Genomic DNA, 17,094 nt, shown 5'->3' on the forward strand with positions numbered 1-17,094 from the left:
CTAATGAATGCAGATACTATATATGATACCATATAGATATATGGATACTTTACACTAATGGTGTGTGCAGTCTAAACTTATCAAGCACTTAGAGAAGACAGGCTGACTGGTCTGAAATCATCTGTTTCAAACACCTTGAAGAGAAGCAGCGTTTGGTGAGTGACCCTTTCACAGAGGCTTTAAATCCTCTCATCGTTGCATGGCAGATAGAAGCAGTCCCCATGGACGAGAGAGCCGGCGGGATGCTCAGTGTGTGTATGTGTGTATGTGTAAGCTGACTACCACACCTGAAGCTGACTAAGAGCTGCAGTGTTGGAGAGCTAAAGACCCTCGTGTGTGCTGAGCTGGTGGCCACCTGTCACTCAAACCAAGGCCAGACTTGCTGGCTCTCTAGCGCTATTTTTCACTTCATGCATGTTGTTAAGGTATGATAATATAGCTGTCCGTTATATCACACCAGCCCACGGGGTATATCACTCAGAAAGACATTTCATGTTACATAATCATTCCATTTACATATCCTTTTGCATAAAAATCTCAACGCATGGTGTTGTTAAGAGTGCCCTGCCATATTATCTCGAAATGCCAGCTGTGAGCAAACACATTCAGGAAAGAAGTGAAGGAGATCTGATTGTCAGCCAGGTGGTGAGAGGGTTCAGTCTGAAATATCACTCTTCATCTTTAGCTGTTTTCTAATAATGTTAGAAAAACTTGATATCTCTCCATCTGACTGGCTGCAACCACCCACCCAAACACTGGAGGAGGACTGTTATCTCTGGTCCACCCGACTCTCTCATCTCAACTCAGAGAGACCTTGGATGTTCGAAATGTAAAGCTCTGCCCTCGCAATGTCGTTAAACGGCATTCGATTCTCAGTTTTTGGGCTTTGATGCTCAGGTGAATAAACTTGTTCGGTAATGTTTTCCACAGCAAAGAAATAAACCTAAAGTAAAGCGTTTTTTTTAATCCTCTGCAGACCTTGACAGAGGCTGGCTTCATTTCCACTTGAATAGACTACAACTATCCCAAAGTAACAGTGGCATCAGTCAACATAGCATAGCTTCAGTTGAGCTTGAGTGCTAGCTTACTTTCATTTATACAAATAGTCAAAAGAGTCAACAGCCATGCTAGCAGCTCTGTGAGGCTGCACTTAAGCACAGAGTTGCTTTGAACTTTATGCTGACGCCAGAATGTTAATATGCTGATAACAGAGGAGGAAAGGTTTGCAAAATTCACCTTTCAGTTTGGTATGACGCAGTTGAGACATGGTTTGGTACGTTTTTGATACAGCAAAAAATATAGATTTCCAAGAAATTTCTAGGGCTGCCCCTTGAAAGTTGGAGATTTGAATCATCAGTCAGGGACCCCTCAGTCGACTGAGATTGTTTCAAGTCGAGCAGTCAGAGGTTTTTTTGTTTGTTGGCTAGTCAGTGCAGTGTGGAGTGTACTTCTGGAGACATTTCGGTCCCAGGATTTTGCTGCGGAGTGAGCACTCTTGAATTTAATGCCACACTTTGGCACAGTCAGCTGTGGACACGATACAGTGGCACAGAGGAGGAGAAACTTTCTACTGTAAGGCTCAGAGATAACACTATCTGCTCTCCTCTCCTTGGGAGTGGTAAATTTAATGCTCACAGATACTTAAAACGACCTGGTCTCTGGCTTTTCTTTGATATCTAGTGTTGGCAAAAAATTTTGTTATACATTTCTGATCTGTCGTTAGCACAGTTAGCTTGTTTACTATATTACATGAATGCTTCTGAGCCTGTTAAAACATCGTTGAATACTGGTATAAATGGCCAAATCTGATTCATTCACTCATTTTCTGTAACTGCTTATTCTAGTCGCGGTGGGGGCTGGAGCCTATACCAGCTGACACTGGGCGAGAGGCGGGGTACATCCTGGACAGGTCGCTAGACTATCACAGGGCTGACACATAGAGACAGACAACCATCACATCTATGGGCAATTTAGAGTCACCAATTTACCTGCATGATAGAAGGAAGCCGGAGACCCTGGAGAAACCCACGCTGACACAAGGATAACATGCAAACTCCGCACGGAGGAGCTCCCCCACCCCGTGGCTCTAACCCCCCACTCTGGATTCGAACCGGAAACCCTCTTGCCATTAGGCAACAATGCTAACCAGCCCAAAGGTCCCGAGTCCGGGACAGCCTTAGAAATGTCCTTGATTCTTAACATTTTTAATGTATTAAAACTAACATCATGAAGTTTGAACATTGAACTTTTTTGACTTTTATTTATTTAGCGAATGCAAAGTCCTTCAGCCAAGCAGTTGGCGTCTGATCTACTGTATGGAGGGTGACTAAGCCTCCTTCAAGTCTTTGTAGAGGGCAAGCTTCAGTGATGTGTTGCATTGTTTGCTCCTCTCCACAAGCACACAGTGGGCTTGAGCTGCTGCCCCACTTGTGAAGGCTGGTCAGGCAGGGGCCATGTCCAGTCCTGAATCTGTTTAGGGTTGACCACTGTCTCCTTGGGAGGCTGGTGCCAGGGACCAGCAGGGTGGGGTCTGACACCAGATGTTTGTTTGGGATGTCTTTGGACTCCCATTCCTTTTCCCAAGCTGATTGGATGGTAAAGTCAGCTGGCGGGGGATTCTTCCAAATTGGACGTCTAGATGGAAGTCGGGCAGTGGGTGGATTGAAGACGTCTGTGTGGATTGGTAGACGAGGGGAGTCTTTGGCCTTTTGGAGCATCCTTTGAGTGAAGGCTACTCGCCGGATGTGTGGAGGGGCTATGTTTGATAGGATGGGGAGCCAGGGGAGTGGTGTTGACTTTTTGACTTTCCAAATATTATCAGACAAAATCAAATTCTGATGGTGAAACGAGTCCACCATCCACCATTTTAAAGCTACAACAGTAGCGCTGGAGTAGGCAGTGGAGCCTATGACATAAGCGCAAGCTTGGCTAACTTGTTTGGATTGGCCAGTGCATCAGCACACTTTCATGACCACCCTGAATGACAGGCATACACAGAGATGTCTGGTAAAGAGACAGACTCACTGATCAGAGGTAGCCCTTCTAATTTTGTTTTTTTCCCAATGAATCCCTGGACCTGCTGTTTATTTTTTGACCGCCCGCTCCCGCCTGCAGCAAGATTTGTGTTGGGTCCCATGGGATCCTCTACCACACACAAACACACATTGTAAAAGTTGAAGATAATTATCTGGGTAAGGTCGTATCAGATACAAAACAGTTTGGTACACATGAGGAAAAAAGTTTGAGAACAGGAGAAGACCAAAAACTGTACAATACAAAGCTATGGTCATTATTTCTGCCAGTTACCTGATGACTTATTCTCATTGAGGTTAAACCAAACCTTTGATTTGGTTTAACCCTGGGTAAACACCTTCAACTCAAATCCCAACAACTTTCAAGGGCAATCACTCTTTGATTTCCAGTATGATAATGAGCCATTGTTTGCACAAGCTAAAATATGCAACTCAGTAAAATATGCAGTACATATAAAACAGTTTAGCAAAGTGCAGCAATACTCAGACTGTCTATTGATCCAACCCAGTGGACATACAGCTCCGCAAAGTGCTGCACTGGTTTTGGGGAGGCCTCCGTGTCCACGTCCATCAAAAGCCGAACACAACAGTGTAGCAAACCATTTGTATTCATCCGCAGTTCCAAAGGCAAGACAGGCAGATGATTCAGCAAATCTCTCTAAACACAAGCCCGCACTTCCTGGGGCCAGATCTTCACTTTTCCCAGGGACTGAATTGCAGGGTTTATAAACTGTCACCCTGCTCAGTTACACTGCTACTCCGGCTCACACTGACGCAAAACGCTTCTATTGTCACAGCACTATAAATGAACTCTTATCACTGAGCTCAAGACACTGAAGCGGCTAATTATGCTGGTCTATATCACACAGCGATAGACTGTAAGTTCATTTTTTAATCCCGCTTTTCTTCATCATACAGTTTAATAGCAAAAAGGCTGTAAAATATATTTCAAAATGTCCCTCTGTGACTTTTCCTGGACCTACTTGATACATTAATCAGGTTTTTTAGATTGTTTGAAATCACAGTAATAATGTAATAACTACACTTATAGCCCGACAACTTGCCAGCCCTCACTAAGATCCTTAAAATCCACAGCAGCAGGCTCAGCTCAGGTTGGCAGATCCTTCTACTGTTAATGGAACATGACAAGAATTGTGCAGGTTGCTAGCCGGGGTAATTTCACTGCACACTGAGGTCACAGATTTAAAGGTCAACAGTAGCAAAGCGCCTAAAATCAATGCTGAGTCTACATGTGTGTGTGAGGCTCTTGAAATCATTTCATATTCTGCAAGTAAATTCAGAAACAGCACTGTGACTTCTGTCAGGTTAGCAGCCTGGAGCTGGTGCACTGACAGATGGGACACAGGATCAGTGGCATTTTGAGTCTCATGCCTCCTTTGATATTTCATTCCCCTCACTCATTAGGTACCAAGGTTGTCATTTTTCAGATTTTTAGGCTATTTTTTGCCAGTAAGTATTATCACAAAAGAAGCAACAAAAATGAAGATGAAGGCCATGTCTCTTCCACACAAACACACATGCATCCCTTTAAAGTGATACTGCAGCAATATTTAAAAGTATCAAACCTTCATCCTCTGGCTCGCAAGTTTTTAAAGTTTGTATTTTCCTTTTCAGTGGATTCCAACGATGGCAAGTTTATCACAGAGAGGGGAAAGAACGTATAAAATGTCCATAAATCCAGTTCAGTGCAAAATTCTCAAACCAGCAAAATCCATTTAGCCGCTGGCCATCCATCCGTGCCTCAGTATGTTCCGTCTGCAACTGTAAAATACGGCTAAATAACACTACTTTTGTGCTGTGTTATTGCCCTCCCTGAAGCTACAAAGCTTAGACAGAAGTGGAGTATTTTAGGTCTATTTTGGCAAAACTATGATCAGATGTGGGATGCAAGACAGCTAAGCAAGAATAACAAAAGACTGGCTCCACTTGCGAAGGGCTGTCATTGGTATGCATATTCTAAAATACAGGCTATCCCACCCAGCTCCTGTCAGTACCAGATGCTTCAACTATGTAGAGCACAGGCACCGAGTTTGATAATCAGTGTCTGGGCAGACAGAGCAGAAAGGTTTCCAAACTAATGAACCTGCTCCTGCTGTTTGTGCTTTTGACATCAGCCTCATATCCGTAGACAGACTTTAGCTGGCGTTAGCTACCTAGCACAAAAACTAGGAAATATGACCACCTGTCACTCAGAAAATGGATTTCAAAATCTTGCTGCTCGTGTATAAATCACTGTGGCTCAGCACCCAAATATATCTCTGCCGTGCCTGTGACATATTCTAGGACCCTTAGGACATCTGGAGCCAGACTACTGACCGTCGTAAGAGTTAGAATAAAACATGGTGAAGCAGTGTTTTCTTATCATGCAGCATAAACCTGGAATAACCTTCCAGATGATGTTAGACAAGCCCCGACTCTGACCACTTTTAAGTCAAAGCTAAAACATTCCTTTGATACACCGCCTACTCCACTTTAAACTTGACTATAAATCATTTAAAATATTTTTTTTTATCTTTGCACCTCTTGTCTGCACTGCTATTTTTGTGATTTTTTTTAAAAATTGTAAATCATTTAGTAATTAATTTTACCTCCAGCTCACTCTTTTATTGTCAATCTGTATCTTTTATTATTTTTTATATTTTATCACTCTGTAAAGGACTTTGAATTGCCCTGGTGAATGAAATGTGGCATACAAATAAAGCTGCCCTGCCTTGCCTAACAGGTCAGAACAGACAGAGAATAAAGTAGAACCTGTCATTACGATAGATGATATCTCGTCAACAAATTAAAACGGAGAGCTCATAGTAGTGTGCATAGTTTTTTCTGTTCTCCCTCTCATAGTTAGGTTCAATACAAGATAGTCGGAGCCAGGTAGTCGCCATGAGTTACAACAGTCCCATAAACTGTGGCACATGTGATGTAACTATTCACAGTGGATGTATTAGTTTACAGGACAGTTGTGACTTAATACTGCGGGCTATCATATACCTTGTGACTGAAAGTAATTTTTTTCTGCTTGTTACAATGTAGACATTCAGCACATCGTGCAAAAACAAAGATTTGAATTTGGTTTGATTTTAATATATCGCCCAGCCCTTGGTTGGTCAGCCAACATAGGAGTGCCGAGATCTGCAGTTCCTTGAATGGCCACTTGAGGCTGGCTCCAAAAGTGAGTCGTAATCTATAGAGCTCTATGTTAAAATTCCCAACTTTACAGCAGAAATAAACATGTTTACAGCCTGGAACATAAAATGGTTCTGGTCTCTATAGCTAATTTTGGGGGGGGATGATTTTTATATTCTCAACCGTAATAAATGGTGTGGCCGCTTTCGGTGACAAGTGGGTCCCATCCATTGACAAGTCACTACCACAGCAACAATGTTGGTTAGGCAACGTAACCATAGCGTAACCCCAGATTAGCCCAGTCCCCCCAGAACTTTGGGACATAGCGATCACAACAATTAACGTAAATTCATACGATGCCCATGAATTCTGCGTGACCTTGCAATTTTGTCCAATCACTGCAACTTCACCCTACTCTTACTTCATTGTACAGCTACATGCAGCTTGATGCGCTCAGCTCCTTATTGCCTCTCTGTCTTACTCTACAGCTGCAAGAATGTGAGCTCTGTGCCTGCTCAGATGTTAGCTGTTGCTGCTGTGTTAGCTGTGCTATGCTAAATGGGCAAAGAAAGTAGGAGGACAGCGGCTCAAGGAGACAGTCCTGTTTCTTTGGGAAACACTGAATGCTCATAATAATGGACCAAAATTGTTTTGCAATTTTCATCTGCCCCTGCAAATTTATTCTAAAAAAATGTCAGAACATAGCGACATACTTCACAAAGATGTTTAAGAAAAGCTGAAATCAGGTATTTCAGGCGGCAAAATTCCCCAAAAACAGCCAAGGAAATCCTGAAGGGACTGACAGGTGTAGCCGTAGCTTTTGGTATTTGAGCATTTTTTCAGTTCATGATAGTTAACTGTATTATTTCTGTTGCCTAAAAAAAGTCTTGTTCAGTGTTTGGTTGTATTAAAATACCATCCAAGAAGTCAGATACTACATCCTTCCAGTGAGTAAATTTTGTTTCAATGGTTTAAAGCCTGTTTTTCCATTAGCATTATCACATTTAACCATAGCTAACCAAGTTAGCAGCTAGTGTTAGCATTACCTTCATCCTCTCAGCCAAACATGGTCACCTTTGGCTCCAAAAATCCAAGATGGCGACAGTCAAAACGGCACAAACCAATAGGTGATGTCACAATGCCAAGTCTATTACTTTATACAGTCTATGGGTCAGACCCACACCTACATGAACTCTGAGAAACAGAAAATCTCAACTGTGTATAAGCCATGAATGCTGCCTTGTTCAACGTGGTATCTTTGTTCTCGTGAACCATTACGTTCTCCCTCAGAGGAAAGTTTGCCTTTAAATACAGACGCTAAAATGATGCAGAGAAATCATCGATATTCTTTTGTTTAAGTCATACTGAGATGACAGTTGGAATGACTCATGATGCTCAACAATAACAACAGTGGAAAGTCTAACACCTTTTTTTCTTATGTGCAATGTCTTTTCTGTCTTTAATTTATTGTGTCATTGTTTTAGCCTTCTCTTTTTGGGAGGGAAGATGCAGCCTGCGGGCCTTGTTGAGTGGGAGGGTGGAGTGGGCTGGTGTCAGGACTGTGGAGCAGGGAGGGAACAGGGTAAAGGCTGTGTGGTGAGACAGAATAGAATATGCGGGATGTGGAGAATGACAGTATAGGGTTAGGAGGAGGTTCAAAATCTAGTATCCATGCTGATGCTGTATTATTTATGTCTAGAGTTTGAATAAATTCTGTGAGAAGACACTGAAAAAAAAGATGCCCAGAATGCAGCATCTGCACCAAAACACACTGTTAAAATATTGAATGAAGGTCACACATTGTAAAGGGCACTGGGACAATTGCTCAGCTGAGCCTTGCCTTATCACAACTGCCTGCTAAGCTGAGGTGGATAAAAGGAATAAGTGACATCTACAAGGACAAACTGAGGAGAAGTCCCATATGTTTAAACCACTGTTGCTGAAAAACTATTCAGCCGAAGTTAACAACCAATCAGCTTTGTAGTGCTGTGATTTTTTTTTATCCCCGCGGCTAAGTCATTCAGATAATAAGGTTCCTCTAATAACAGAGCAGACTTAGATGAAGTCAATTTACAATTTGAACACAAAACATTAAAGGCCAAATTCATTAATGGGGATTATCACATCGCGTTCTAGGGAGGTTAACGAGGGAAAGAAGTGGAGAATGTGAATGTTTTATTTTTGTTTGCCTACTTTGTATCCAACTACAACAACTTATATTGAAATATGAAGGACTGTTCATTTCATAAGGCGATAGAAAATAGCTGGAAAGTGCCCTCAACTCACATCCAACTATCCTGATCCTTACATTACAAAACTGTTGGCCATATTAACAATTAATAGAAATGATAATATCTGTTGTAGAAGTGCAAAATATTCTGCAGAATATATTTTTGCAAACTTTTTAATAACCAAAGCTGGGGGATCCTTGCCAAGATCTTAGTTTACATTGTGTAACATTGTGTGTACAGTGATCCAGGCATGTCCAAAGTCTGAGTCTGAGGCCCGCAGACTAATTTCAAATGGCCCTCGGCTTGACTTTCAAAATATACCCTATGTGGCTGGCCATGCAATGTTGGTTAATTAAGCAAGATCACTTTGCATTTTTCCCTTCACCTCACAATGGCAGGACTATAATACAGTTTGCAGACATGCATCAAGTAGAAACTAGGCGGAACTAATGTGTTTTCATAAACAGACAGTAAACAAGCAAATGGAAAGGTTACCTAACAGCAGACATTTCCCGCTTAGGTAGCAGACACATAGCAAAGAAGCGTTAAGTTGACAGCGAGGACTGCTGCTTTCAGGAGCGGAGAAAAGTTGACTACTTTTTCACCTAAAGATGAAACAGTTGTGTTTGTCTTGTTTGTTTGTGTGATTTTTTAATAACCCATGATGCATGAAGCAGCTGGCCTCTAGGTATTTTTACATTGTCTATTCTGGCCCTCATTCAACACAGTCTGGACACCCCTGCTGTAATCAACACCTCATATGGATCAGAAAGCTTCAGACAGAATCATTCATGCTGTTTATAATATTTGCTTATAGTAATCAAATAGTCTGCATACAGTGTTCATTTTGGGTCTTTTTTACCTTAAAAAAATACCAAAAACAAAATTTCTCCTTTACTCCCATCGTGATACTACCTGAGGCTGGTGCTGCATGCATACTGAACTCATGATGGGAAAAAAAAAAAGTCATTTTCTCTCAATGAAAAACGTAGTCTCCTCAAAGCTTTTGACAAACTGCCAAAAACAAGCCAATGAGATGCAGCAGTGAAAACTTGGTGTTCCTCAGGCTACCTTGTGTAGTCTACTCAAACAACAAGAGAGAGAGTCATGGCTTCTTGTGTTGGAGGCAGAAAACAAATGTGCACAGGGAAAGCACCTGTGGGTCAAAGCCTTCCTCGCCAAGTGGATTGATAATGCCTGGTCATGTAATAAAACAGCTGTACTGTATTTTATAACAGTTAAAATTCAGTAAATAGCAAAGCTGTCTGTCTCATTACTTTATATTAAAGGAGCAGTGTGCAAAGTTTAGGGGGTTTAGCGGTGAGGATTGCAGATTGCAACCAGCTGAAATTTCTTTGGGTTAGATTTCATTCAATGTTCATCATTCAGACGGTTTTTAGTATTAGAAGAATTATCCACAGAGGTCTCTTCCTCTTCAAAACAAACAGACCAAGTGATTAAAACCAGTCAAAATACTGAAATCAGTGTTTCTCCTACAAAGGTTGGCATGTTGCAGATGGCCCACTAGCTCAGCGCCTGCTAAAGTATGCTCACTCTTTTTCTCTGATAACTTAAATGTGTGCACCTTATTCATGGACCAAGACACTTAGAAGCCAAATTATCTGCAGGTCTTCTCCTCTCCAAAACAAATGGACCTGGTAAAACACCTGCTGATATGTGCTGACCTTTTTTCTCTGATAACTTAAAGGAGAAGTCCGGTATTTTGCACTTTGATCCCCATTTCTGGGTTGTTCTGGCTTAACACTGCTGCCTATGGCCATGTATGAATCTGTCCTAAAACCACCCTAAACGTTTGTTTTCAAAGCCATGAACTTCCGCTTGATCGTTCGTTTGACCCTGAGGCGTTTCACACTCCAGCCCACTTGATGGGGATAATGCTCCTTTACGTGGGTGTCGCCAACCGGCAGGAAACCATTGCAATGTAATGGGACACAGAAAAGAAGCAGAAGAAGAAGGTTGCCGTTGTGTTCAAAGTCATCGTACTGCGAAGGTTGTTTACAAGCGAGTAATCCATTGTGCAGTTTAAACTTATTACGAAACTTTTTCATTTGTTCTTCCTCCAAGAACGCACACAGCACTGTCGAACCCGCACTTTCGCTGAGCTAAAAGACTACAATGACTACAGCCTTGTCGTAAACAACCCCCTTTCCGTTTCCGGTGGCGGATTACTACCAACGGACAATGAGGCTTCCTATAGAAAACCAGTGGATTGGGGCGTCGGTGGCCTAGTGGTAGAGCAGGCGCCCCATGTACAAGGCTGTTGCCACAGCGGCCTGGGTTCGAATCCAGCCTGTGGCCCTTTGCTGCATGTCATCCCCCCTCTCTCTCTCCCCCCCTTCACGCTAACCACAGTTTGCTACGATTTCTATGTCAGAAGATCAACGAACACCACATACCACTCGGTGAGTTTCATGGCTTTGAAAACGAACATTCAAGGCCAATTTCCACCAGATGCGTGTTGGTTGCGTCTGCGCTCCGGCACGGCAGTGGAGCCGATAGGATTCCATTCTAGTCAATGTGTGTGTTTCCACCAGCTGCGGCTGTGCTGCGTTCCGGCTCCGTCTCAGCTCCGGCACTCCAGAGCCCTCCGCAACAGATACGCAGGACTTCTATTTTTGCCAGACGCCGGAGCACAACGCAGCAATTCAGCACAGAGCAGATCGTGCGGGGCAGGAAGTCGTGCACAGAAACACAATAAAACATCCGGTTAATTTTCAAAATAAAATACACAGTGTTCACGGCGGATCATATTTCCCTGCACTACACCTTAAAAACTACATAATGGGCAGAGGCAGGCCTGAAGTCAACAGGTCAGAGGTTTTCAGACGTCATTTCACCCCGTGAACACCATGGACGAGGAGATATTAATCATGGCAGTGCACCGAGATGTCTTCCGGCGGAGCTACACCGCACCGCACAGCAAACGCAGCCGGTGGGTATTGACGGACGGCGGAGCACGCAGCAGATAACCAGCGCTGCCGTTCCGCAACGGAAACGTATCCAGTGGAAATCCGGCGTTAGGGTGGCTTTAGGACAGGTTCACACATGGCCATAGGCAGCAGTGTTAAGCCAGGCAGGGGAAAGCCAAATTCTCCGAAAATTAGCAATTGTCACTATTTTGGTCTTAGCCACTCTATTTCATCATAAACAACCCAGAAATGGGGCTCAAAGTGCAAAATACCGGACTTCCCCTTTAGGATCCAGATTTAGAGGGTTTTAACTGGGAGCCGCATTATCAGCAGAGGCCTCTTAAGTTCCTAAACAAATGGACCAGGTGATTTCAACCAGTAAAAACACTGAATAAAAGTTTCACATTTAAAAAACAGTGTTTCTCTGACACTGCTTGTCGCAGAGGGGCTCCTAACTACAGAGGTTGACACGAAAACGTGAATGACCATATCTAGAGCCAGTGTTTGGTTTTGTCCATTGTGGGCTACTGTAGAAACATGGCAGTGCAACATGGCGCTCTCTGTGGACAAAGAACCGCTCCCTGTGTAGATGTAAATGGCTCATTCTAAGGTAATGAAAACACAACAGTTCTTATTTTCAGGTAATTATACACAAAAGACAACGTACTTGTTATATTATATTCCATTTCTGTTAATCTATCCTCTTATACACTGGACCTTTAATGTAATAAATATACAAATGTCAGTTAGCTGGTATCTACTTATTATGATCAATTTGACCTGGACAGATGTAATTACTATAAAAGGTTTCCAATGTAAATTTACATATCAGCCAATAGATTTTTTCAGATTAATGTTAAATATGGTATCAACCTGTGAACTATCAGAAACTTGTAACATCTAATTTTGATCAGTGGTACTGTAGGTACAATACTCCTGCACAATCCATCCTATTTTAGAAAAAATCTTTAGTACTTTGCAACCAAACACAAAACAAACACAAGAAGGAACATTTTTTTGGTTTAGTTAAAAAAAAAAGAAGGTCATTTTCCCCTGTTACAATCATAAAAAGTTAATTAAGCCTCATATTTGCATAAAATGCTTATGCTGCACTGTAATTATCCAGAAAAATTAATGTCTTCATTATGCGCTAATTGCCTCCTCGACTTAAAAGGTTTATTTGGAACCTTAAAGGTACAGAGAAGTGAATGAAGGAGGGAAATAATGCATCTGCATCGCCTGATGTGTTACAACAGCGACAGTGGAGTGGAGAAACCTATTGAGGCATTATGTGTTTGACTAATCGCGTATCGAAGGTAGAGCCCAACATCTTCCGTCTGACTGTGTCACTACATCAGGCATCCAGCTGGGACTGTTGTCAAATGTCTCCATGCATCAATATCTTGTGAAAAATGCAGGCTTTTTACAATTCTGATGAATAATGAATCAAGGTTGACGTATTAATGTTGTCACAAACACATGGGTGAGTGTTTGGCAGCTGCAGCAGCTGCAGTTTAATCTTCTCTCCGCACATGGAAATATACTGAACCGGCAGAATTTGAATGTATTGATGATAGCGAGGTCATGTCTTTCAATTCTGTGAAAGATGTAGTTCATTCATCATTTCAGAGTGGAATGAATGGTCCTTAATGTTTGCAGAATGGACTCAATGGAGGCCTAGTTTAGAGTTATATGAATGCCCTAAATGCATACAGAATTGAATTACCCAAATAAAGACAGACAGATAGAGCAGCCTCAGACTCATCCCTCCTCCTCAGCCTTCTAGGTCACTTGACCTTGGTATTGTTTGGGTCCTGGTAACACGCCTGAACTGACATTAATAGTGACTGTCTTTCTGTGTTACTGAGTAGGCTCTAATACTGATTGCCAAAACTGACACTGACATTCTTCACTCCATCATTGCACTATTAGATGTGCTGAGGTTTGGTCACACTCGTAACACTGCACTGGGCCCAAACTTCACACTGGCACAATGCCACTCTTATGTCTGTACCATAGACTACATAAGAATAATGGATGTCAACCATTCGATTGTGGACTCACATTTTGAAACATCAGCTTCAGCATTTTGGCCATCACCATCTTGGATATTTTGGAGCCAGAACTGACCAAATATGGACGATAGAGTGGAGCTGTGGTGGAGTGCAGGGACGAATCTGACTTACAGACTGTGGTGACGCCTACAGACAGCCTGTCACTCAAAGAGGCCACACCCTAAATTATACATAACTTTAAGCCTTAATAAAATTTAGACGCATGAGTTACATAAAGATTCACCCCCTGGACAGTTGTCATTAACGTGTAAATCAGCTATAGAGACCGAAACCATTTTTCACACCAGGCTGTAAACATGTTTATTTCTGTTGTAAAGTCTTAGCACGTCCACCTTGGCATCATTTTTTCCTGGATGTTGCAACTTGGTCTGTATGGTAAATTTGAAGCCACCGCCAGCATCTAGTTAGCTTAGCTTAGCACAACAATATGCACAATTACTTTCATTCAAGGAAGTTGCTTTGCCCAAGAAATGGTCAAGTACATAGCCCACCACAAACAACTACGCGTCGACTGTTAACTTTGGTTTCTGTGCGATTAAACAAACACAATACAAAGTATTAACTGTTGGGGACAACCTGATCTCACACAGGACCCAGAAAGATGAGATCTCAAGCACACAGTTATATTAAGAGCTTTTACTAAGATGCAGCAACTAAAATTTTGATGTAAATCATGCAGATTTTGAAACTTCTGAAAAGAGCCAGGCTAACAGTTTCCCCATTTCCAGTATGTGTAATAAACAAAGCTAGCCAGCTGCTAGAGGTAGCTTTATATTTAGCATGCGGACACAAGAGTGGTATCTCCTCATCTTAGTCTTAGCAATAAAGCAAATGAGTTTATTCCCCAAAATGTCAACTAATTCGGTTAAATTTGAGGCACAATTAAGTCCAAACTGTACACAGGCACGGGACATTGAGATTATGGCCATTATTAATACATTTTTTTAACTTATCTATTCATACACTTACTAAAAATGAATTATCTTTCCCAAGCACACTCCTGCAGATACTAATATTCAAAATGAGAAACTGGCCTGTTCAACCACAGTGTTATCGGCCAGCCACTGAGCAGCACCAGTCCATCACACACCTCCAATTACACTGCACCTTAAATGTGTGACAAAAGTCCAAAGTTTGCACCAGTCCAGTTAAAAACAAATTTGATGTAATATGTTTTCATACAATCAATCGTCAAACTCTCTTGGTGCATACTAAACACTGAATTAGTATCATCACTGAACCTTCTTCAGCTCAATGTTAAATGTCAAGGATTTTACAAAATAGGTCATGTGGCTCCCTGCAGACCTAATCTCTGTGGCCTCATGACAACCTCCATTTACTTTTTTGTTGATCTGATAATTACTAATTGCCTGGGGCGCATTAATCTCCTTTGGCTCTTTGGGGCGTAGTCACCACAGATGGTCCATAATGGTGTCAGTGCATTATGGCCGGTAGCGTAGCATGCTAACATATGTGAGTGTGTTTACGATACGCTTACAGTACACACAGACAATGCGAACTGGCATTGCTATATCAGCATGTGTCAAAACGTGGCGGGCCGTGTCAAAAGATGTGTCAGTGCTTGACCGCTTTGAGGTCAGAGAGCCACTCATATGAAAACTGAGGAGAATATTTATCCAGTTGAATCAGCACAACTGTTGAGGTGGCAGTAGTGGCAGAAAGACGGAGGACGTCACGAGGGAGGCCCTTAAAATAGCTGAGTGAGACGGAGAGGTGGAGGGTGAAGGAAGAGGGAGAAACTGAGCGGGACATTTGTAGAGCGCCCAGAGAGACTGAGTCAGGCAAAACAAACAGAGGAAGGCAGCTATCAGAGCGTCCGAGGAGGGTTTGAGTGGACAGTGCAGCGATACCAAAGCAGAGGGGACAATGAAAAAAGTGACAGAAAGAAAGAATGAAAAAGAGTGAGAAAAGAAAAATTCAACTTCTGTATAGATTCAGGAAAAAATAAAAAGACAGGGAACTCAAGACAGAGAAGGAGCATGATTATCAAGGTATCAATACATGAATTTCATTTAAAAGCAACACAACCAATAACCTAAAAAAAGGATAGCTTGGCAAAATCTGGCAGAAAGAAAACAGCTGCCTTAAGCCCTGATCAGATGGGTTGCTTTTATCTCAGCTCAGATGCAGAGTGCTGCTGTGAGCGTTGCTAGTAACACAGAGAGTAATGGCTCAAAGGATGCAAAGAGCTTTACATCATTGCCGTTGCTATGCAACTATTCTATTATTATAAGCAAGCTAAGTTAAAGTAATACAGGTGATAATGTCTGTGAAAATCGAAATGGACAATAGGGAAGAAGAGTTGAAATAATGATGAGACATATCCGGGGCAAAAGTCAGGCAACCACTTCAGGCTGACGTGTTCAAAAGTGTCCTTAATGGATTTAACTGGATTTGATACCATTTGATTTTTAAAAAGAGGAATAAAAATGAGAAAATAACTCTCGGTTGGACCTTATTTAAAACCTCAAGTTTGGAATCACAGTAAAGCTGCTTAAAGGCTTGTCTGCTCACCCATCTCGGGATGGTGCCTTCCCTCAACAGGAACGCTGACTGTCCGCCGCAGTAGCTTGTTCCTGTGAGACTCCGAGCGCCTCTCGCGCATCAGCAAAGGGTGTACCTGCACAGAGAGAGAGCACAAGGTCAGTACACAAACACACACCCCTGGAGTACAGCACGGAATGTGAACACACAAGTAGAACTGAGCACTCTTTGTCCTTCCTTTGTTAGACTTGAAAAACCACCATTGTGTTTGATAAATAACAGCAATACTGTTGGACTAATAGAACAACAGCTGTGGCTACATTTATCTTGGTATTTCATGGTCAGAAGCTGTTCTGTGAATAAACTATTTATAATGGCTGATAAACAGACAAACAAATGCCAAGAAGGATCCCAAAATCATGAATGAACCGATAAACCTTTGATTAAAGCAACTACCAACAGCAACCAAGTAGATCAAATTCATCCAAGAAATATATTCAAGGTTAATGTGGGGTCAGATGCAACCCACAGGCTACCAGTTACATCATGTTCTTTAAAGTCGGAGCACATCATTCAACACAAGTAAAAGAAAGAATGGCTTATATGGTGAGAGACAAAGCTAGATTTCAAAGTCCTCCACAGCAGTTCATTGTATGATGCACTATGTCTGAAAATTGAAAGCAAAAAAAAGAAATATATATATATATATATATAAAAAAATAAACCCACATTTCACAGCTCCACTACATTTGGCCCCACAGTCCCTGAATTCATAAAAGTGAGACTTGAGGGAAAATAAATGGGAGAATGTGCCACACTAATCAGAAACACTGGTCCTTTTGAAACATCACAGTTACACTCAGAAAATACAGCATATACTGCAAAGTACAGACCTATAAATCTTGACTGAACACTAAAGCTAGTACTTTGTTGGAGCTGGGCCCCAGAACACCAAGAAATACACAAAGAAATAAAAAAAAACTGCAGAAACTCATGATGAGTTTCCTTTCAAAATAACACACTGAGTAGTGATTGATTGGTGAGAGTGGGGCTTTGTAGACTTCATCAGTGAGGTGTACCTAATAAACTGGCAACTGAGTCACAATTCAGTGCCTTTAGCAGATTGGTTTTATGGAATGTTTGCTTTTATCTGTTTTCAGCAAACAAGCCCAGATAA

At 41.9% G+C, this 17,094-nt stretch overlaps 1 protein-coding gene across 1 annotated transcript in view; it reads right to left on the reverse strand.

Annotated features, from left to right (window-relative positions):
- Nucleotides 1–17,094, reverse strand: part of syngap1b (synaptic Ras GTPase activating protein 1b) — a 169,870-nt gene that overhangs the window by 110,558 nt on the left and 42,218 nt on the right. Inside the window, exon 3 of the mRNA XM_050046275.1 lies at nucleotides 15,948–16,053. Coding sequence (XP_049902232.1) covers nucleotides 15,948–16,053 — 106 coding nt within the window. The remainder of the gene's footprint in view (nucleotides 1–15,947; nucleotides 16,054–17,094) is intronic.

Source organism: Epinephelus moara, chromosome 6 (assembly GCF_006386435.1).
Source record: "Epinephelus moara isolate mb chromosome 6, YSFRI_EMoa_1.0, whole genome shotgun sequence".
NCBI classification, from domain to species: Eukaryota; Metazoa; Chordata; class Actinopteri; order Perciformes; family Serranidae; genus Epinephelus; species Epinephelus moara.